This window comes from Spermophilus citellus (genome assembly GCF_964194105.1).
Source record: "Spermophilus citellus genome assembly, chromosome: 4".
NCBI classification, from domain to species: domain Eukaryota; kingdom Metazoa; phylum Chordata; class Mammalia; order Rodentia; family Sciuridae; genus Spermophilus; species Spermophilus citellus.
Genome location: NC_138185.1, coordinates 164,393,406 through 164,417,086, shown reverse-complemented (window position 1 = coordinate 164,417,086; position 23,681 = coordinate 164,393,406). Strand labels below are relative to the sequence as shown.

The following is a 23,681-nucleotide window of genomic DNA, read 5'->3' as shown; positions in this document are numbered from 1 at the left end:
CAGTCCTGAGGTAAGTGGGGGCAGGGAAGGGAGGAAATGGCCAGGTCCAGGGGAGTTAGTAGTGCCTGGTCTGCCCACAGCAGTTCACATGTGCACTGAAGCAGCATTTATTTTTACCTAGGTCGACTCAGCTTCTGATCAGACATGGTGGGGGTTTCCAATTGGTTTCCATGGAAACGTTATGCAGAACATCTGCTACCTGATCAAGCAAGCCTAGGCTGGCATGACTCTTTCTAGAATCATTGTACCATTTTTTACCAGGAATAATGTCCTGCCTGAGTGACTTCTTGTGTGGTAGAGGAGAAGGGCAGCTCTGAGGGGCCATAGCTGGCTCCCAAGAAAGCAGAGAAGGTCTGTTAAAGTGAGCGTGGTGGTAGGGCCACTTACATTTGGAGAAGCCCTTGGCTTTCCGTTTCCAAGTCCCATAGTGTCCCACAGTGAAGTAATAGAAGCCTGGGCTGAGCCGGTCCTTGGGATCGGGTCCCAGGCCTGCCCCAGGAGCAGGGCACCTGTTGGCTCTCCTGAGAGAGGCTGGCTTAGCTGCAGGAGAGGGTTAGACTGGAGCATGTTTGGTTTCACTCGGGCCCCAACTTTCCCCGAGCAGGGGAAGGGGGCGCTGCGTCAGAGAGGAAGGCACAAGTGCACGTGAACATGTAAGAAGTGGTTTTATTCCGGGTGTGTGTTTCATAAAGACAATGTCCTCAAGGACAGCTAGTGGCACATGCTTTGGTCAAGAAGAGGAAAAGCAAAAACAGAGTGGGCCAAGTCCCCACCCAGGACAGCTGAGAAGTCCAGAGCCTGGCTGACCATGGAAACGAGGGCGAGACCCTCTCAAAGGCCCTCTGAGCAGCAGTCCTTACATTCAAGAGCTCATGCTCCCGGTCCCCAAGGCCCACGCCTGAACATGGCCTAGGCTCTAGGGAGAGGACTCGCCCCAACCCTGGTTCTATTCTAGCCCACAGCAGGAGCTTCCTGGATGAACAGGGGATCTAAAGCCAGGCTCACAAATGGCTGTGGATGAAACTCCACATCAGAGAATGGGAGAAGTGTGGCCACTGAGGCAAAGGACCCCCACACTGTGAGTCCAGGGGTGCACTTATACCTGCTAAGAGTGCTGGCGAGAGCCAGGAGGCAAGAGGACACTGCTGGAGAACCCTCCAGAGTGGGTGCTGGGGACCATGAACACTTGGCTTCCAACCCCAAGGGCCACGTGGAGGGAACAGGGTGATGGCAGTTTGGGTGCAGCAGGGAGGAAGGTTGGGAGAGGGGGGCTGCAGGTCAAATAGCTCCAATCCAAAGCAGAGGCCTAGACCCTTTGAGATCAGGGACCTCTTTAAGAAGCCAGGGAAATCCTCTTTTCCTGGGTCACTCTCCCCAGGAAGATGCACGCACACACACACACACACACACACACACACACACACACACACCATTTGGGGGGACAATTTCTGGAAATTCCTAGACCTTCTGGAATGCATGAACTCTCTAGAGTGTGGCTCTCTTCTATGAAAGACTGGGTGCTCCTGAGGTAGGAGCATGTGCCCCAGGCTGTTTGCTTTGGGAGGGAGACCCCAGGGGTCCTGGTACCAACAGATCATACTGCCCAAGCCAGTGGTTGGGGTCAGGAGCTTGAGGGAACAGCAGGAAGAATCCCAAGACAAGGCCATGGGGGAACTGGGAATTCTCCACAGCCAGCCTCCTGGCCAAGTGCAATGACTGACCTTTCAAAGGAATCCCTCCTGTAAGTAGAAGGAACTGAGAGTGCAGTTTAGCCAGGTGACTAGCCCCTTGTGACTCAGGGGGTGTTCATACTCCGAAAGGAAGTCACATTCTTATCAGCCACCCTGACCCATGACGCAGTATTTACAGAGACAAAGACCTTGAGAAAGCAGGGTTCAAAACCACAAACGAGGGTGGGGTTGCTCAAGGGTGCATGACATCTGCCAGTTTCCCCACTGGGCCCAGGCGGGGGGACAGGGCACCAGCTGGTCATGATGGCTCAAGAGAGAGGTCTCAGCCTGACACGTGGCCAAACAGAAATGGAGTCTGTTTAATAAGCTGCACCCCAAGTCTATCCTTAAAGATCCCTCTGCAGCCTCCTGCTAGATCAGCATTAAGGCTGGAGGCACGTGTGCGGCTCAGGCCTACGGACTGGTGAAAGTGGGCAGGACAGCACCTGGGAAAGAGACGTTGGTCTTTTGTTGCTTTGCTGCTCCTCCATCCATGGTCTCCTGCGAAGTCTCCACCCTTTGCTCCCAGGATCCCATGCCTCCCACACCCAACCCCTGGGTCTGGCATTTCTCAGGGCCCCAAACTTCTCAGCTCCTTCCAGTTCTCTACCTGCCCCTACAGGTGGCCTCTCTCCTCTCTGTCCCTCTCTTCCCAGCCTTAAGCCTCTCTACAGGCTGCCCACTTTCTCCTCTCAGGCTGTCCCCACTAGCAGGCCCCATGTCCCCACTGGGTCGCTCCGAGGGCCTCTGTCCTTCGCACCCCCAGGCAACAGGGGGATCTTCCACACACCACTGTTTGAGCCCCATGTAGGGCCAAGGGAGAGGACAAAAGGCCAGGGACACTTGCCAAGTCCCTAGCCAGCAACAGTCTGGCACCCTGACCATCTCCTCTCCCAGGGCAAGGCCAGGGAGGCATAAAGGACACTGGGTGTGCCCCTGTGGAACGAGCTTTGGAGTAATGTGTGTCGTGGCAGGGTGTTTGCTGATGACTCCGGCAGAGATGTGAGGAGATGGAAACGGCCCGCTTGACACTCCCACCCCAACCCCCTTCCGGTCTCAAAGTCTCATGCAAAAGGTACAAGAGGCCCTGGGGCTACTGTCATGTATGTGGCAGCAGCTGCCACTGCTGGGCCTGGGCGTCAGCCTGGCACTTGCTGGTCACCAGCTGGGCAGGCTTCGTCTCCAGGCAGAGGCCGCTGACTGAATGCTGGATGAAAGATCCTTTTCTCCTCCATTTCTGGGAGGGAGAGAGATGAGAAGGAGGGACATGAGAAAGCAATGATTAGAAATAATAATGTACCTTCACCTCCCTCATCCCCCCATTTAAAACAGACTGCATGTCCCTTATGTCCGTGGCTGCCCATCCTGCCAAGCTCGCAGTCCTGGCGGCAGGGCTGTCCTCTGGCTGCACGGACCCTACTTAGTGCCACCTCAGCATCCAGTCCTCCCTATTGTAGCTGCTGCCTCTTCCTCTTTCTCCCCCTCCAGACTGTGTGTGCCTTGGAGTCAAGTCCTTAACTACTGAGCCACATCCCCAGCTGCTGTCTGGACCAGGGAGACAGTGCAGATGCCCATGGGCAGAGTCCAGCTCAGAGATGTATTTTGTTTGGACAGTACATCGTTCATTTGAAATTTTGCTTAGTTACTACATACAAATCTGCATGTTGAGCTTCTATCTGGACATTGGGCCTAATTTCTTAAATGGCATCAGTTGGCGGGCTGAGGACTTGCCTTCTCTCTGCTCCCAATGGGGCTTTTGTTCTCCAGTTTGTCATAGTCCCTGCCTGGTCCTCTAGGGACCTGGGCTTCCTCAGGATTTAAGTTTGTGAGTCTTGGCCTAGGTGAATTTCCTATTTCTGTGAATAAGATTTCTTCTTCCTGCAGCCTGAATTCTGACCCAGCCTATAACCATGAGGCTGATGACTGGACGCCATCTTTACAGGCATGGCACACTGAGCGGGACGACAGGGGTACTTGAGGTCCCCTACTGCACTTTTGGGTGACTTCCTCTCCCAGCTGAGATAAGCAGGGAAGAATTTTTGCTGTAGAGCATTTTAGAAAGGCCTAGATAAAGCATGGAGTGTTGTCTGGAACATGGAGAAGAGGGAATGAGAGACCCAGATTTCAAGGATCAGGGAAGACAGAATAGTGAGACAGGTATATTTTTGGTTTCTCTCCTGTTTTCCTCCCATGCTACTATCTCTCCTCTTCTTCTTCTTCTTTTTTTTTTTTTTTTTTTTTTTTTTTTGATACTAAGGATTGAGCCCAAGGATGCTTAACTACTGAGCCACATCCCCAGCCCTTTTTTATATTTTATTTAGAGACAGGGTCTTGGTGAGTTGTTAAGTGCCTTGCTAAGTCGCTGAAGCTGGCTTTGAACTCTTGATCCTCCTGCCCCAGCCTCCCGAGCCACTGGGGTTACAAGCATGCGCCACTGCGCCCAGCTCTCCCCTCTTCTTATATCCACCTAGTCCTTGAGAAGAGGTGGGAAGGCTCAGGACCACAGTTCTGAGGGAGTGGGTCCATGTTCTCACTGAGCAGCTAGGAGGAGAGGGATCCCCTGCACCCAGCCATGGGGCCAGAGCTAGAGCTGGAGAGGGACGTGGGGTGAGTAAGGTGAAAGGCGGGGGCTGCCGAGCCTGGGTTTCCCTTGGGAACGTGAGGCTGTGAGGGGCCAGATTGAGAGCCAGCCTCTCTAGGTCTAAGTGGCCCCAGCTACAAGCCTAAAGGTCAAAGGCCGGTGGGAGCAGCCTGTGGCCCCCTGCGGTTCACAGCCTGCTATTGCTTCAGAGTTCTTCACATTCAACTCACATCAGCCAGACCTCCCCCAATGCCCATCTGGGGGCAGTGTGGCCATCCTCTCCCCAGCAGGTCTCGGGGTGGCAGGGCTGTCCTCTGGCTGCACGGACCCTACTTAGTGCCACCTCAGCATCCAGTCCTCCCTATTGTAGCTGCTGCCTCCTCCTCTTTCTCCCCTTCCAGACTGTGTGTACCTTGGGAGTCAAGTCCACGCCCCTTCCATCCCCGTGGCCGGCATGATCTGTACATTCCCTGGCCCAAATTAAGCACTCAGTGCGGCTTTGTGATAAATGAATGAATCACCCAGTCATCAGGAGGGGCTCCCCAACTGGCAGGACTCTTCACTTCCCACCTGCTACCAGGTAGTTTCAGGACCTCCTGGCCACTCAACTCTGGGACTGGCCAGAGAAACAGTATCAAGTCACAGCACTTAATCTGCATAGTCTCTGTGCAGTTCCTTCCAGGGCAGGCAGAGAAGGCAGCCCCTCATTCTGTAAGTGAGGAGCCAGTCTCAGGGAGATGTAAGGAGTGCAGAAGCTGGGACTGCTGACACCATTGACCCCGTCTAATGCATAGGAGCCTGGCTGGTACCTTATAGCCATCCAATTGGCCAAAAGGGGACAAAGGAGAAAAGGCCAGATTCCAGAGGCTTTGGCAGTGGGAGAGCTGCTTATGCTGTCCTCCCAGAAGGGGTGGGGCATAGGCGTCCAGAGTGCTTGGACACCTGGCAGGACTCACAGGAGCAGAATGAATGGGCCCAGGAGAATCCTCTAAGCCCTGCTGGCTGGGTCAGCACAAAGGAGAAAACAATGCTTCAGCCCCAGAGAAGTATCTGAGTGCAGGCTGCCGGACACTTATCAGGTCTGTCCTCAACAATGAGAGGGTGGGCGTGGCTCAGGCTTTCCCTTCATGGAGGTCCCCGCTCCAGGTGAAGGGCAGACTGTGCACCAGCTCTGCTGCTGGGCTGGGCAGAGGATGAGCAGCTCAGGATAGAAAGGATAAGCTGCATCCCTCAGTCAGAAAGCACTCAGAAGCCTGGCCCCACAGGTTAGTGCACACCTAAGATCATAGCCACTTGGGAGGCTGAGATATCACAAGTTGGAGGCCAGACTCAGCATTTTAGTGAGGTTCTAAGCAACTTAGTGAGACCCAGTCTCAAAAATAAATAAAAAGAGCCGGCCATGTAGCTCAATGATAAACTGTCCCTGGGCTCGATTCCCAGGACCAAAAGGGGAAAAAAGTAGTTCAGCATTAGGGCTGGGGTTGGGGCTCAGTGGTAACGCGCTTGCCTAGCATGCATGAGGCACTGGGTTCCATTCTCAGCACCACATACAAATAAATAAAATAAAGGTCCATCACCAACTAATATATATAAACTGTTTAGCAGGTCACAGAGCTGAGACACCCCCCCCCCACACACACACACACACACCCAGACTGGAGGGAGAGGACCCAGCTGCTTTTCCAGAATGGAATAGCAGACTCCCAGTCGTCCCTGACCAGCTGACCCTGGTAAGAAGAAGAGGGGTGGGTGGAGAAGTCTGCAGGCAGAAGGAGAAAGCCAGCCCTCCACCCTCGCCTGTACTCAGGCAGCCAGCCCAGGGAGCATGCCAGGAGGGTGGCGGGAAGCACTGCAGTAGCCTCAGGTCTTGAGTGCCCTCCCCAGGGAGCAGGCAGCACCTCCAGGCAGGAAGAGAACAGCATAGAAGGGAGCTGGGCTGGCCCCAGAAACCTGGCCTCCACTTCTCCCCAGTCACTGCTGTGTGCCCTGAGCAAGTGACTTCAGAACTCCAAGCTATCAGTTTCTCCTTAGATAGGTAGGCCAGCCTCCTCCCAGGACTCAAGGAGATAGTGTGGGTGAGAGTGGACATGGGAGGCTGGTCAGGTCTCAGTTTCCCCAGTCAGCAATCAAGAAATACTTACTGGGCACCTACTATGTGCTGGTTTAAGACTATTGGCTTAGGAGTCACACTGGCCAAGGTTTAAATCCTAGGCTTCTCAGATGTGGGATCTGACTGCCTGTAATCAGCAAGCCTTGCTTTACTACCTATCAAATGAGGCAGTACTGGAAGCACCTCACTAGATAGCTTGGAAGATCAGACGTGGTGATCTATGTAAAACTCCTAACACAGGCTGGCAGTGAGCTGACATCTGCGCTGTGTGGTTGTCAGGGACCAGGGATACAGTATGAACAAGACAAACTTCCTGCCTTCAGACCTGCAGGACTAACATTAACCAAATACCTAAAAAAGCATTTCCTCAAGGAACCACCATTCGACCCAGCTATCCCACTCCTTGGTTTATACTCAAAAGGACTTAAAATCAGCATATTATAGCTACCTCAAGGTTTATAGCAGCTCAACTCATGACTGGAACCAACCTAGGTGCCCTTCAATAGATGAATGGACAAGAAAAACGTGGTATATATACACAATGGAATATTACTCAGCCATAAATAAGAATGAAATTATGGCATTTCCTGGTAAATGAATGGAGCCAGAGAATGTCATGCTAAGTGAAATAAGGCAATCCCAAAGAACCAAAGGCCCAAAGTTTTCTCTGATATGTGAATGCTAACTCACAATAAGGGTGAGGGAGCCAGGAGCTAGGGAAGAATAGAGTTACTTTAGGTAGAGGGGAGTGAAGGGAGGGGAGGGGTATGGGAATAGGAAGAATAGTAGAATGAATCAGACATTATAACCCTACGTGCATGATCGATGTGATTCTATATCATGTACAACCAGAAAAATGACAAGTTACACTCCATTTATATATGATGTATCATAATGCATTCTACTGTCATGTATAATTAATTAAAACAAAATATTTTTTTTAAAAAAGAAGCTTTTTGGGGGGCTGGGATTGTGGCTCAGAAGAAGAGCCTTGCCTCGCATGCATGAGGCACTGGGTTCGATCCTCAGCACCACATAAAAATAAAATAAAGATATTGTGTCCACTATAACTAAAAAATAAATATTAAAAAAAGAAGCTTTTCCTCATAGGCAAAATAATAGGCTGGACCCAGCGGTTGACTTGGTTCCTCTGGAGGCGTCTCTGAGACTATAGACTTCTGCCAAGGTCTGCCACACACACTGCACGTCCCCCTGGGGCTGCTGGCCATCTGTGCCCAGGAGTGGAGACTTACCTGCTTGCTTTCTCTTGAATTGCACACCTGCAGTATGACTGGGGACCCGGGAGAGGACATTAAGGTGGAGGTGGCAGCCAGGCACTTCCCCTGCTGCTGGATGAGATGGTCACTGAATAGCCATGCCTGTAAGACAAGGGAAGGACAGTTCTAGATGGCCAGATGGGCAGACAGGTGATAAAGCAAATACAATGTGTATTTTTGTAGAATATTTTTACAAATGATTGTAGAAGCTGGAAGTGGGTGTACGGGTATTTATGGTACAATTCTTGGGGGGGGGGCTGTATTTTTCTGTATGTTTGAAATTTTTCATAATCAAATACTGAGGTGAGGAAGCTCAGCTGGAGCTGGCCAGAGAGAAACCAAGGAAATACCAAGGGACCCAGGGGATGGGGGATAATAGGACATGGAGCCAGGCAGCCAGGGAGCTGGTCCACGCTGGGGTCTCATGACCTGCTCTAGTGTTGATGTGGATGTGACACTCATGTTCACTCGTGTGCTCAGTTCTGGAGCCTGCTGCTCATCACATAGCTGTGACCCAGGAGAGAAGGGGCCTCTCACAGCCTTTCTCCCCCTGCAAGTGTGTGGTACACAGAGGGCTAAGAAGATGCGTCAGGAGCACCGTGAAGACCCTGAGAAGGAGGGTGTGTGGAGGGTGTAGCTAGACAGGATGAGAATGGGTCCAGGGAGGTTGACCCTATTGATGGTCAATGCCCCTGGCTCCTGTCCCACTCCCAGATCTGACCCCGAGGCCCTTCCCAGCTTACCTGGGCTGGTGGGGGATTCTTGGCAGACCCTCTGCAGATCCCCATTCCAAGCAAGAAGTCCCCAGCTGTGTTCTGGCCCTGGGATTCTAAGCAATTAACCCCCTGCTTAATAATGCCAGGAAGTACTTCCTTCACCGGGACACTGAGGAAAAAGACAGCGGTCAGCCTGGTCCTCTGCCCTCCCCAGCCTACCCATGCCCTCTGGCAGAGGACAGTACCCAGGCACAAGGCCACTACGACCTTCAGTCCTGGCCAGCAGTGGGGGGGAGGGACAGGGACAGCCTCAGTCCCAGTGTTTCCCAGGATTCCCTGAAGGACAGGTCTGAGAAGAGGACCCTGGCAGGAGAGAGCTCAGACTGGAACACAGGACCTGGAAACAGGGAGAGGCTGGGGCCTAAATGTGGGATTAACAACCATCTCAAAATGATAAGGAAAGGGTGATTTTGAAGAGGCAAACTTAAAACACACAGATGTGTTCAATCTCACTAAGTGTGTTCAATCTCACTAAGGATCAAAGAAATACATAATAGATGGTCACCATTATGTTCTCCATATAGACTTATATATGCACATGCATATATAACGACAATGCCCAATGTTGGCAAGAGGATGTGAGATTGACTCTTCTCATACCAGTGAGCGCATCTTGGAGAGTAGTGTGGTATTATGATTCAAAGCCCTCAAAAATGTGCACACCTCTGACCTAACAATGTCACTTCAAGGAATTTATCCTAGGGAAATAATTAAAGATGTGTTAAAAGATATTCATCTCAGAATGGTTGATACTGAGAACACTGGAAATTCCTAGTTGTCCAACAATAGGGGCTGGGCTAAATAAATTCTGATTTATCCACAGGTTAGAAAATCCTGCAGCCATTATAAATGACTTTGTGAAAGACTACCTGGTAATCTGCAAAAAATATTCATAGCATACTGTCAAGTTAAACAAGCATATTGCAAAATATTACATTATTAAAACTTTTTAAACATTTTTTTAGTTGCAGATAGACACAATACCTTTAATTAATTTATTTATTTTTATGTGGTACTAAGGATCGAACCCAGGGCCTCACAAGTGCTAGGCAAGTGCTCTACCACTGAGCCACAACCCCAGCCCCTATTAAAACATTTTATATGCCCAGGAAATGCTTAAACACACACACTGACACTCTTTGGGTAATGAACCTAGAAGGCTGCTGGCCCCAGCTGGTGTGGTCTTATACATCTAGGTTTAGAAGTTTCTTGGAATTTGGATCCTCCAGGGGGTGATAAGGAACCTGGAGGTTAGAATCTGACCTGTGTCTACTCTTATCTGTCTCCTGGTATCTTTGTCATAGAAAACATGGGCCTGGGGTGGGGTATCTTAACATTTCCAGCATTCTTTGATGTGGACACCTTCCAGGATCTTGACCAAACCAGGGCTTTCTCAGGCTGGCCAGAAGCCTACGGAACCACAGGACCTGGCTCCCAGGGGGTCCTTGTCACGTCCTCTCCCTCCCCCTGCAGCAGCAAGCCTGCCTCCAGACCCTCCTTGAGAGGCTGGGCAGCTCTAGAGCAGCGGTGGCAAACTGCTGGCCTCCGAGCAGAATCTGGCTCTTAGGAATGTTTGTCTGACCTGTTCAGGGTGGTTGTTATTTGGTTTTCATTAGTTGGCAATCATTTTTTAATTTAACGTAACAGAAAAATCTGAATTTGGGCTCTCTTGGAAAAAACAGAAAGATCAAGCCTCAACACGCTCATATTCCAACATGACACTAATCCACCGTCTGTGTAGTAGCTGTCCCTGCTGGACCGGGCCTTTGCATCCCAGTTTGCCACAATCCTCACCATTCCCCATTCCTCATCCCACCCACCTGACTTAGTTACATCACCTGTCTGACTATCGTAAGCATCTGAGTTGGCAACCCTCGCTAGGTATAAGGGCTTGGGGGACAAGAGATCCACCCTCTCTGCCTTGTCCAGTGACAATGTGTTAGATTTCCCTCTCTCCAGAGACCAGAGGCCTGCTGAAGCTTCTGTGAGAACTGTGTGGAGGACGGGGGTCTGGAAAGGCTGTGAAGGCTCCAGAGCTTGCTCCTGACCCTCCTGTGCTCTGCTTCTCCCCACATGCTGCTGCTGAGGGAGGTGTGCCGGCTCATCAGCATGTAGGGGGTGGCGGGGTGGGGCAGTAAGTGTGGCTTCCCATTGACACTAGCAAAGAAACCCTGAGCTGGACAGCAAGCTCAAGAGCAGGTGCAGCTCCTGATGTCACTCTGTGGCAGTGGTCCTGGGGCAGAGGGGATAGCAGTGATCACCACTTCCCCAGCTGCCTTCCAGAGGACTGAGCTGCCGGGTTTGTTGGTGGCCCTCTTAAGTCTACCCCCGATTCCCTTCCTACGGATCTGCTCTAAGCAGGACTGCCATTAGACCTTAAGATGCCTTAGAAGTGAGACATCTGTCCCCACTATGTTTTCCATATAGACTTGCATATATATATATATATATATATATATACACACACTTAATGACAATGTCCAATAGAAGAAGATATCTCTTTATAGAAGTAAGATATCTGTTTCTCAAGATGCTACACTTTTATCCAATAGAAAATTGTCATAAGGGCTGGGGTTGTGGCTCAGGGGTAGAGCGCTCGTCCAGCACGTGTGGGCCCTGGGTTCGATCCTCAGCACCACATAAAAAATAAATGAATAAAGTATTATGTCCAACTACAACTAAAAAATATTTTATTTTTTTATTTTTTAAAGAGAGAGAGAGAATTTCAATATTTATTTTTCAGTTTTCGGCGGATACAACATCTTTGTTGGTATGTGGTGCTAAGGATCGAACCCAGGCCGCACGCATGCCAGGCGAGCGCGCTACCGCTTGAGCCATATCCCCCTAAAAAATATTTTAAAAAAAGAAAATTGTCATGATACACTGATTTGATTAGAAGAATATTTTCTGCCATCTGCTTGGAATTATAATGAGCACTCAATGTCTACTCTGTGACCAGCACTCTCACAAATGCATAGCTCAGCCGGGTACAATGGCACACATCTGTAATCACAGAGACTTGGGAGGCTGAGGCAGGAGGATCTCGAGTTCAAGGACTGCCTCAGAAACTTAGTGAGGACCTGAGCAACTCAGTGAGACCCTGTCTCTAATAAAATATTAAAAAGGCTGTGGCTCAGTGGTAGAGTGCTTGCCTAACATGTGTGAAGCACTGGGTTTGATTTTCAGCACCGCATATAAATAAATAAATAAATAAATCAAGGTCCATCAACAACTGAAAAATATATATTTAAAAAATATATATTAAATATATAAAAGGTGCTGGGGATGTGGCTCAGAAGTTAAGCACCCCAAAAAATAAAAATAAAAATCAAACAAACAAATGCGAGGCTCACACAATCATTCTTGACAGTCCTGATAAAGGCAATAAATTAGTGGCTGTGGCTTCGGAGGCCAACTGCAGAGGTAGGGACTGGATGGGGATGGAGCTATGGCGGAAGTGCTGCAGGCTTAGGAGAATGAAACCCTTCTCCTCCAGCCTCCTCAGTCTTCCTGTGACTATCTGAGCAACATGGCCAGCTATTAGCCTCCTGGTTTTGGAGGGAAGCTGGCATTGCTGGGGCTGATACATCTCCTTTCAAACAGACAACTGATCCACTCCTGGCCTCTCCCTTGGAACTGGGGGTGAGCAACCCAGATAGCAATGAATGACAAAAGCAGCAGAGGCCCTCATGCTCCTCAGTCAACACAGCTGGTGTACTCTCTGCTCTCGACTTGGGATCCACCCAGGATCTTGGGATCCACCCAGGATCGGCTTCCTTGGGAGCCTTGGGGATGCCACTGTGGGCGGGGCTGAGGTGTGGAGAGGGAGGACACTTCCAGTTCTCCCAGTCCCTCCCACAGGCTTCCCAGTCCTGCCCCTGGGGCTGGGGTCTGTGGGCTCCCTCCACATGTTGTACAAACCCTGACAGGATGTAAAGAAATGTGTCACAGAAGAGACACATTCCATGTGAATGAGCATAGTCCCCTTAAAAGGAGTCACTTCAGGAAGTTGTTCACTTCTTACATTTTTATAAATTAATGTTCTTCCCTACACAGCAATTGTCCAGGGAGCTGGGATTATCCAAGCCACCAACTTTCCTTCAAAGGTGCTGCTGTTGCTCAAATTGCTGGAATTTCTTGGAAATTGTCTGAAGAGTCACTGTAGTCTTATTACTTTTGAGGCATGCTGTATTTGGGACCTGGGATTGTGTTATCTGGGTTAATCATCTAGCTTATTCCCTGGGTGTGGCTATGGCCTAACTGTGCCTACTTTCTAGGCATCAACTGTACCCTCCAAGGACAAAGATTTGCCTCTTTCGAGGAGACACAGGCTCTGAGAGGTGGAGAGAGCCGTGGCAGCGTCCTTGGGAGAGAGCTGGCAGTTGAGGGACAAGCTGTGGAGGGAAACTGTAACTTAGACATTATGGAGGCACACTGATCCTGCGATTTATTTAGTAAAAAATGGTTATCAAGCGCCTGTGTTGTGACAGGCACAATTCTAGGTGCTGGAGGCAGTGCAATGACCCAAACAGATCCAAACCTCTGCCCTCCTGGAGTGTACAGCAAGTTGACAACAGAATTAACTGACCAGATATATGCTAGATGCCAATAAGGGCTATGGAGGGAAATCCAGCAGAGAATGAGAGAGGGCAGGCTGCTGCCAGTTCACAGCATTCAGAGAAAATGTCCCCGAGAAGGGGACATTTGAGTCAAGAGCTGAAAAAGGTGAGAAAATGAGTCACTCAGATAGACCAAGACACTGAGAAGAATTTGGAAATAGGAAAAACGGGGTCCCCAGCGGTCACAGCTGCAATCCTGTTGAGAGTGCACACAGGTTCCCAGGTGAGCACAACCCCAGGACATTACCATTCACATTTTGCTACCTCATACACTGGAAGAAACATTTGTCTACTTTTTTTCCCCCACAGTCTTGGTGATCAGATTCTTGGATGCATAATATTTGTTTAAATCAACAGGATTCACTGAGCCCAGCTCCGACTGAGAATTGTTTCTCCTTGTGCCACAGCAGCAGCAGAGAAGCCTGCAGAGTGACCGTCAACAGCCTTCTGCTGTGGCTGTTGTATTTCCTCAGGAGAAATTCCCACAAGGAGGAGGATAGGGTCAAAGGTGCCAGGGTTTCTGCAGCCTTGACTGCATAATGCAGTGCTGGGGACAATATCCATTTTTAGATCGAAGACACAGTCTGTTAAAAATTCGGTTCCTATCTATCACACCTAATAGATAACTCTTGGCAATGCCCTTATCAGTTTCGCCAGGGCTTTGTCCCAAAGATAAACACTGGCAGCCAGAAGGAGCCAGATCAGGTAGGGAGATCCCCCTGGGCAGCACAGGCCCATGTGCAAGGTGAGGGTTGCACTCACGTGAGCTCAGGGTAGACGTTCTCCAAGTACCAGCGGAAGGACTTGCAGTCCATTTTCTTCCTCTGCTCGATCCGAGTGGCCACACTGAAGGGAAGACAAGGAACTGGGCAAGGTCACTGTGTGGGGAGGAAGCCTGGGAAGGATGGCAGAGACCCCTTCCAGGCCCCAGAGGTTGGTCCCCTCTTCCTGCCTACTAAGGCATCAAGGGCGAGAGCCATGGAAACCTGCCCAGTCCAGCTGTGGCCACTTGCCTCCTGTCATCCCCTGACCTGGAAGGTCTCCTGGGTCTCCCTCTTTCCTAACTCAAATCCTGCTTGGAGCTCACCTTTCCGGACAAGCCCAGCTCACAGGTGACCACACTTTGCCCCAGGGTTCTCACTCCTGAGACCTCAGTTAGCACACTACAAACTGGTCCTTATTTTTGCAGAGACTTTGTGAACTAGAAGCTGTCCTCTCCTGCTTTTCAGTTGAGGAGAAACTATCTCAATGTCAAGAAGAGCAGACTTTCTAATCTTTCAGGAGTCAGAACCATCTGGTGGGTCCCTGAAACACCTTGGTTCAGCTTCCTCACCTGCCTCAGTCACACCGACCACAATGGCCACCAGCTGAGGACCCTCAGTGCCACCTAGCCCAGCCTCAGTTTCTTCTACAGTAAACTGGAGACATGATTACTCACCTTGGGAGGTTTTTGTGATAAGAAAATGAATTTAAAGGGACATGAAGCCCAGGATCGTCCTCAGTAGATGATAGTTTCCCATTAAAAAATACATAGTGACATAACTCTTTTTAAATGATAGATATAAATAAATAGAGGGAAGATGATTCATCTATGATTGATCATTAACAATGTTTTCAAACTTCTCTGACCACAACCTTAAGGAGGAGATAAATATACATCTTACATCGTGATGTAGTGTACCCCGAGTACACCCACAGGCACACACGCAGGTGTGTGCACACACACAACAGAAATGAGTTTTATAAAACAATACTTACCCTTAATTGCAATCAACTCTGATTTTCTATTCTGGTCTCTACTAATCTAATCTGTGGTGCTTTTCTTTCTCTCTTTTTTAATGCTGGTCACGACTCCCTAAATTGATTTCGCAACCCATCTGCATTTTGAAAATGCTTCACTCGACTGTAGTCATAACAGTCCACGACAGGAAAACAGACTGACAGATCACAATCTGACCGGGGGAGGAGGCAAACCTGAAACGCCTTCCACAGACAGCCCCTCCCTAAGAGGCCCCTCTTCCTGCACGCAGCTCAGCCCGAGGATGGCACTGCCTTCACAGCAAGCCTTTTCTCACTGTCCCCAGCCCACCCCATGAGGCGCATGCTCTTCAAGGACCAGGGTCTTATCCCTGCATCGTGTACCCTCCCTGGGCCCAGAGGAGCCCAATCAGGGCCCAGTTGCCAGGAAGATCATGAGTGGCTCCCTGGCTGCACACCACTTCCTGTTGCAGGGGCCACATTGACATGGGTAGAGGGGGACAAGTGGCAGGGAGACTTGTTGGAGGGTCCCACCTGCCGAAGGCTTTCCCGATGGCCGAGGGCCGGGCCTCGTAGTAGTACTGCTTGTATTCATCCATCCACACCTCTGCTGTGCGCTTCGTGTTCCTAAAAGAGGAAAGAGCAAGTTCACCAGAGAGACAACAGGGGAGGGTTAGGATTAAGATGAGCTCTATATGATTTTTTGTTGTTGTTGTTGATTAAAAACATTTGCTGGGTGCAATAGCACACACCTGTAATTCCAGCAGCCTGGGAGGCTGAGGCAGGAAGATCGAGAGTTCAAAGCCAGCCTCAGTAAAAGTGAGGTACTTAGCAACTCAGTGAGACCCTGTCTCTCAATAAAATATAAAATAGGGCTGGGGATGTGGCTCAGTGGTCCAGTGGCCCTGAGTTCAATCCCCAGTACCAAAAAAAAAAAAAAAAAAAAAAACCAAGCACATATTAAAGAAAAAAGTTGAGCTCTGTGAGTACAGTCTCATTGGAGGACAATCTGTCGATATCCATCAGCTTTGACAAGGAAGACTGGGGTTAGTATGTGCTGACATGGAAGGACGTTATGACACAGTATTGGGTGGCAGAGAAGCCACTGAAGGATCACATGGCATACCCGATCCACACAGACACAAATTTAACTATGGTGGGTATATCTCACTATATACATAAATCGTATATGTGAAAATGTACTTAAAGGTGTGAAATGACAGACCAGCAATCTATTAACAGTAGTTAGTTCTTGTTAAGGGTCTGGAATGAGAGACTATGTACTAGTAATGGTAGTTATTTCCGAATAGACAATCAGGATGCATGGAGAAAGAATGGGTAAAGAGGATTTTTGCTTTTTTCTCTGTAATAACATAAAAAATAAATATATAATATCAATGTACATAGTATGCATATTGGTACTGCTTGAGTTTTTACAGTAAACATGCATGACTTTTATGATTATAAAAAATAAAAATAAAAATGGGGTAGGGGAAGCAAACAAAACTCTAGATCACTCATTTTGCTAGACTTGGGTAGTTGCTCCTCTAAGCCCTGCATAAATAAGCATGGCTGTAGAAGGTGGAGACTCATTCTTAGGAGGAGGGGATGCTCATGACTTCCCCATCATCCCCTGGCCACCCCTATCAGGACAGTGTGTCTTGGGGTGGGCTTCTAGGACTTTGCCCCCTCTCCTAAGACCAAGTGCACCCCGTGGCTGGGGATAGGGAAGGACAGATGCTTGACTGAGTTATGATCTGGGATACTGGAATCCAGAACCAAGTGAACCTGGGGTTCAGTGAATGGAGGGCAGTAGTTATTTGGTCATTTGGCCAGTTTTCCAAGACTGTCATGGACAAAAGGAGTCAAAACCAGAGAAAACTGGTGGTAACACTCCCAACTTCATCGTGGAATCCCAGAATGTCAGACCTGGGAAGGGCAAATAGGAAAACTGAGGACAGAGAAGGAGGGAGGCAGACCAAAGCCACCTGGTGAGTAACCATCAGGGTGGGTCTGGAGCTGTGGTGTCCTGCTGGTACTCCAGGGCTCTTTCCGCTTCACCTACCTGATGTAGGTGAGGGCATTGCCCTCAGGGAAGTTGTAGGGGTGCCGCTTCCTGAAGACGTGGCCCACTCGGCTGCAGGGGACGATCTCCAAACTCCCACCACACATCCACACCCTGAAGGAGAGCTCTGCAGGAGACGGCAGCCATGAGGAGGCAAGACGAGACCCACTGGGTGAGGGTGAGAGGGGCTGGCTGTCTCATTGTCTTGCTTGCTTTTGGGGCGTGAGGATGGAACCCAGGGCCTTGCGCACACTAGGCAAGCACTCTCCCACAGAGCCGCACCCCAGCCCTCCTTCTCTTTGTTGTATCCCTGGAGGTACCTGCTGGGGTTGAGCTCATGGGCCTGATTAAAGGGTGTCCCCTTCCTTGCACATGCTTACCCATGCATGTACACAAATGCCCTATGGCTGAGCCCCGGGGAGCAGTGGGAACGGTTTTAAAGGGACACCAAGACCATGAGTGGAGGGGAAACTGCACCAAACATTTCTAGCCTGGATCCAGAGGCCCTGGCCAGACACAAGCTGAGGAAGAACTCATCTGCTTATTGGCCAGCTCTGGGCACCCGTGAGCCCAGAAAGCCAACCGCCAGCCAAACCGCAGGCTGCTCCTTGGCATTTCTCTGGTTGGTGCCAGTCCTGCCTCCAGCTCCAGATGGTCTTGTATCCAGGCCCTCGTGAGACTCACTTCCTTCTGAGGGTGGTGGTGAAGCCCAAAGAGCTTTGCAGAAAACTTTGCAACATCAGGAGATACAAGAAGTTGCCACTGTGCTTCCCATAAGGGATGTCACGGTCTGGCCTCTTTGTTCTCCACTTGCCAATCCCCTTTTATAGCAAGGACCCTCCTGGGCAGCTCACTGAGCCTCTCAATCTGTTCTTTCTTTTTCATTTTAATTTTTTTTAGTCATAGATGGACACAATGCCTTTATTTTATACATTTATTTATTTATTTATTTAATATATTTATTTATATGTGGTGCTGAGGATCGAACCCAGTGCCTCACACGTGCTAGGCAAGTGCTCTACCACTGAGCCACAACCCCCGCCCCTCTCAATCTCATTAATTCCTCCTTTCCTTCATGTTAACCCTAGAGTGAGACAGCATGTGGCACTAAAACACCTTTTTCCTGCCCCAGAAAGTCCATAATTAAATAAAAAATAAAAAGGCTGGTCCTCTCAGGAGTTCTAGCCTTGATCCCTCTTCCCACTCCCCAGTTGGCCCTAAGGACTCTTGTGGTCCCTGGGTGGAGGCTGTCACCTGGCACACCTGGATGGGGGCCCTCCCAGTGATGAGCAGAGTGGAAAATGGAGGAAGCAGCACTAACGCCCCCTTCTGTCCAGACTGTGCGCATCAGGCAGCGTTCAGATGTGGCCTGGGGCCAGGATGGCCATTTGGCTTACCTGGATCCATACAAGGTGGGTCATGTTAATGGGCTTCCCTAGAAACTGAGGTTATAGAACTAGGGACAGAACTGGGGGACAGAGGACCTATACTCTGGTTCCATTTCTGCCAGACCAACTTTGTTATATAGTTAAGTTACTTCATCCTGCTCAGCCCATGCCACCAAAACTATTGTTAATTACTGCTACTATTATCAACAGTGGCAATGACGAGAGAAGTAACCACCTTCCGTTTACTGGGAGCATTTACCATCCATGTACATGCTCTCGACATTCAAAATCTAATTCTTACTGCAGTCATGTAAAGTCAGATTATTATCTTTCATACCATTTTGGGGTGATTTTTTATTTATTTGGTTTTTTTAATAATTATTTTTAGTTGTCAACGGACCTTTTTTATTTATTTGTTTATATGCAGGGCTGAGAACTGAACCCAGTGCCTCACACATGCTAGGCAAGCACTCTACCATTGAGCCACAACCCCAGCCTTATCCGTTTGTTTTTGAGTTGGGGTCTTTCTATGTTGCCCAGGCGGGTCTTGAACTCCTGAGCTCAAGCCATCCTCCCATTTCAACAGCCTGAGTATCTGGGACTACAGGTATTGATCACTGCACCCAGCTATGCGTTATTTTGTTTTGTTTTGAGATAGGGTCTTACTTAGTTGCCAAAGCCTCCCTAGTAGCTGGGATTACAGGTGTGGGCCACCACAATTGGCTTAACTATATGTTTTTTAAAATAAGGACCGTGAAGGTCAACGATGTTAAATGACCTCTCCAAAGTCATCCAACTACTCACTTACAGAATTGCAACACAAAATTCACACTTTTAGGATCAGATTCTTTAGTTCATTAGGCAACTTTTTATTAAAAACCTATCATATGTCATATTCTAGATTCCTTTATACTCTAGTAGGGGGAGACAGAAATTCAGTAAAATGAGTGAACAAGAAAGTGCATAGAACATGTAGCATATCAGATGGTGGCCACGGGGAAGAGTTAAGCAGAGCAGGGGCTAAGGAAGGGTAGTGGGTTGGGGGGCTATATTTTTAATTAGGTGGATCAGGGAACTTCTCACTGAAAGGGGGACATCTGTGACAAGACCCAAAACAGGAGAGCAAGTGATTCATGTGACTTTATTGGAAATATCAGGGGTCCTGGGCACCCCAGGAGCCAAATAAACACTAGGTTTGACATTAAAAGACAGATGGGCTTGTTTTCCCTCAACTGTTAGGGAAAGAACTTTCTAGGCAGAGGGACAAGCAAGGGATATACCCAGAGGTAAGAGCTGTGAGTTGCAGGGCAGCCGTGCAGAGTAGGAGGCCTGGAGAAGTGGGAGATGAGGTGGACCTCATGGGGTGTGGTTTAGGGGAAAGGCTGATGGTGCAGGGCCTGGCCTCCACGGTGCTTTGAGTGACATGGAGCCCTTGCAGGGTTTGAGAAGAGGAGGAACACAATCCAGCTGTTTTAAAAGGATTCCTGGGCTGGGCAGGTGGTGTATGCCTGCAATCCCAGCGGCTCAGGAGGCTGAGGCAGGAGGATCAGAAGTTCAAAGCCAGCCTCAGCAAAAGCGAGGCCCTAAACAACTCAGAGAGACCCTGTCTCTAAATAAAATACAAAACAGGGCTGGGGCCAAGTGCCCCTGAGTTCAATCCCTGGTACCCCCCAAATAAATTAATAAAATAAACGATTCCTGAGTCTAGAGATATGACTCAATGTAGAATGCTTGCCTAGCATGCACAAGTTCCTGGGGTCAATCCTTAGTACCACCAATAATGATAATAATTATAATAAGTAATCAAATAAAAATAAAATTATCCCTAAGAAGAATCCCAAAGTTTTCACATCTGCCATCCCCACTCAAGGTGGCCTCTGGATTCCTGAGTTTGAATGTCCCAGGGGACACAGGAACACGTCTTAGTTTGGGCATCTTCCTTCCTTCAACAGAGGAATGAAATGAAAGGCTCCAACCCACCAGAGACACAAGTCTCATGCCTCAAAACTAGTCCCACAGCCGACTGGCTGGGCACTGCAGCTCACCTAGACATTTCTTTGAATGCACAGACGTTTCTTTGAATTTCTTGTAAGAAACAAACCCTCGGCAGAACCACTCAGCAGTGTTCCTTTCAAGTTCCCCAAACTCGGAGCCCTCGCCTCAGGCAGAGTCTGGAGTTGGCTATTTGATCATTCACTTGTCTCTGTCAGTCCCCCGTGAAAGAAAGAAAGGACGGAAGGAAGAAAGAATGGGAGGGAGACAGGCAGGCCTGCCTCCGGATGCAGAGAGGCTGTTTCTTTTCCAGTTTTCTGAGTCTTTTTGCAAAACTGGCTTTGCCCACATTGCCTTCAGGCTGAGTCCCAGGACACAGAGGAGGTCACTGGGGCTCAGAACACATGAAAGGGGGTCAGGATGGAAGAGTCACTACACCCCAGCTGTCAGAATTCACTCTTCCAAATGCCTGCCTGGCAGCGTTTTCCAGTAGTAAGTTACAAAGTGGAGAAAGCCGACAACCATCTCCACCAGGGTGGTTTGAGCAGGACTGTTTACAGCCCACGGTTCCTGGGTTTCCCAGGCAGGGAGAAGAGCCCTGCTCCTAACCTCTCAGAGACACTTTGACTTTGATAGCATTTCCCTGACACAGTGGCTCTGCTAGGAGAGCTGCATACACCTGTCAGACATGCCATTTCCTGATTGAGACACAGTGCCACCTGTTTCCCCACCTGTCAAATGGGTGGGACACCTCCCGTCCTTGGTCCAGAAACCCGGTCAGGATGAAAAAGGAGACAGTAGGAAAGGACCGTGAGGGTAGGAATGGCCTTGCTTCTGGAGACCTGCCAGGTGGCTCTGCCCTTCTCCACCCTGTGTGGGCTGCCCTGCTGGGCTTCCTTTAGGATGGCAGAGGGGTGAGGAGGGATTATCCTCACGCCCTCCCCCGGGCACCACACCCATGAGGGTAATCCCTCTCCATCTTTCCTACCTATCCATGGTTACAGCTCTCTGCAGTTGTGGCACCACCCAGAACTACACTGACCCAGTCCGTGTAACGTGACCGCACTGTAAATAGGTCCTTTCCTAAAAACCCGTGTAGGGCGCCATCTGGACCCTGCCTGGACTTACTCAATCTGATTTCCATTTAATTGCACTCTGGGGGAGAGGGCCCTTTCCTTCCCATTTTGCAAACAAAGAAACTGAGGTTCAAAAAGTTGACTAACTAACTAACCAAGGACACACAGCCCACACAGGCTGGAGTTGGAGTCTGGGCTCCGACAGGTGACAGGTGACCACTCTGGGGTGCTCTGCAGCCCCAACACCCAGCTGAGAAGCCAGTGTTGAGGAGGCAGCAGATCCAGCTCCCTACTGTCTCCTTCCCTGCTGCTTCTGGGAGGACTAGGCAGCTTCCTGATCCTTCTGGGTCTCAAGGGTTCCTACCCAAGAATACACAGCATTATGCCTCCAGCACTGTGGCCTGCATTTCAATTCCTCCTCAGTTTATTATCATTGCAATCTCTGAAGGGGAGGAGGCCTGGGGGGACTTTCCCTGGCCTAGGGTCAAAGAGCAGGTGGGAGGGCCATCATCACATGTAATCACCCATGGGCTGCACACCCCCCAAGCCCTTCTGGTAGGGAAGCAGCTGTGGTCTGTGTTCAGTCACTATGTCCCTCCACACACACCTAACCATGTGGCCGCAGGCTCTCCCTGAATACCTAAATCTCTTGAATAGCTGTGGATAAATTGCTTTACCTCTCTCTGCCTCAGTTTTTTGATTCGTAAAATGGAGATCATGGTACTTTCCCCAGATCCTTGTGAGAATTAAATTACTTAATATGGGTTAAGTCCTTAGGATGTGCTTGTCAGGGTTATTAATATTGCTGTTGTGTTTATTATTATTTTTCAACTTACCGAAATTCTCTCCCCCCCAGATGTCCATTTGGGCATCATATTTTCCCAAGTGGTTAAACCAAGACTTGTCAATCACAAAGATTCCTCCAGCTATGACAGGTGTCCTGGGGGAAAAGAGAGAGAAGAAGCAATGTGTGAGCTGCAGAAGCCAGGAGCCCTTTAAAGAGCCCCAGGACCCAAGGCCACTTGATCCAAGTCCCTGCCTGCAGAGTCACTGTGGCAGGATGTCTGACTGGCTCTCTGGCCCCTCCTCTCAGTCCCTGCAGGGCTCAAGCACCCAGAAGAGAGCTGGCACTGAGACTGTGCACCCTCAGGAGCCCTGGTGACCGGTCGGTCCTCCCAAGTACCTCCCAGTTCCCAGACCCCTGGCCCAGGGAGAAAGGGGACTCCTCAGAGTTCATGGCAGCCCTGACCTTATGGGTCTGGTGGGGTCTGTCCGGGTCATCTTCTGCTCCAGAGGGATCTGCTCCCACTTGAAATGCAGGCTCCAGTCGAATCCTAAGGGAAAGAGCAGGATGAGGACAGGCTTAGGGCAGAGCTAACCTGCTTATCCCCTCACTCTGCCACCCCTCAGAGTCTCCCTTGATCAGAGCCCAATGGTAGAGGCCCTTCATGCAGTCACTCCCTCATTCAGAAGGTGACAAGCCCTGCCTTCCTGGGGTTTACAATCTGCTGACCAGAGAGACACCCCAAAGGTAAATAGATAAGGGTTCTGTACACCAGTCGGGGTGAAAAGTACTTTAAAAAGAAAATAAAGGCCAAGCACCATGGAGCACGCCTCTAATCCCAGCGACTCACGAGGCTGAGGCAGGATCACAAGTTCAAGTCCAGCCTCAGCAATGTAGTGAGACCCTATTTCAGACGTTTTTAAAAAAATAAATCAAAAGGGCTGGGGATATGGATCAGTGGTAAAGCATAAAGCACCCCTGGGTTCAATGCCCAGTACCTCAACCCCCAAAACAAAGGTAACCAGCAAAGGTTCTCTGAAGAGGCACGTTTTGAATAGGGACCTGAATGAAGGGTGGATCCATGAAGATATCCTGGAAGAGGGAATTCCAGTCAGGGCAGCAGCAAGCGCCAGGGCACTGGGGTGATTTTCCAAAGGGGAGATGTCTGGCCCCTCAGAACCCCACCAGCCCTAAGATCTAGCTAATGGTTAAGTCCATTATTTGGAGTACTGGCCCCACAGAAGAAATCCACTATGGCCCCCAGCTCTTCTCTAGACCAGTGGTGGTCAGGAACTTTCTGCAGTGGTATACTTGTTTTTTATCAGCATGAATGTGGTAGCCGGGACCTCATGTGGCTGTTGAGCACTTGAAATGTGGCTGCTACAACTGATAAACTGAATCATCAGTTTAAGTCTTAGTTTATTTTAATTAATTTAAACTTTAACAGCTAAATGGGGCTATTATCTATTATCCGGGACAGCATAGTGCCAGTCTAGACCAGAGTGTTCCAAAAGAAATATACTGC

At 49.5% G+C, this 23,681-nt stretch overlaps 1 protein-coding gene across 1 annotated transcript in view; it reads right to left on the bottom strand.

Moving 5' to 3' along the window:
* Positions 1–648: 648 nt before the first annotated feature.
* Positions 649–23,681, bottom strand: part of GALNT16 (polypeptide N-acetylgalactosaminyltransferase 16) — an 87,040-nt gene continuing 64,007 nt past the window's right edge. Inside the window, exons 8-15 of the mRNA XM_081291734.1 lie at positions 22,622–22,706; positions 22,209–22,312; positions 16,917–17,043; positions 15,386–15,478; positions 13,856–13,939; positions 8,442–8,583; positions 7,675–7,800; positions 649–2,967 (exon numbers count right to left, since the gene is read on the bottom strand). Of these exons, the coding sequence (XP_081147860.1) occupies positions 2,830–2,967; positions 7,675–7,800; positions 8,442–8,583; positions 13,856–13,939; positions 15,386–15,478; positions 16,917–17,043; positions 22,209–22,312; positions 22,622–22,706 (899 nt within the window). The 3' untranslated portion in view covers positions 649–2,829. The remainder of the gene's footprint in view (positions 2,968–7,674; positions 7,801–8,441; positions 8,584–13,855; positions 13,940–15,385; positions 15,479–16,916; positions 17,044–22,208; positions 22,313–22,621; positions 22,707–23,681) is intronic.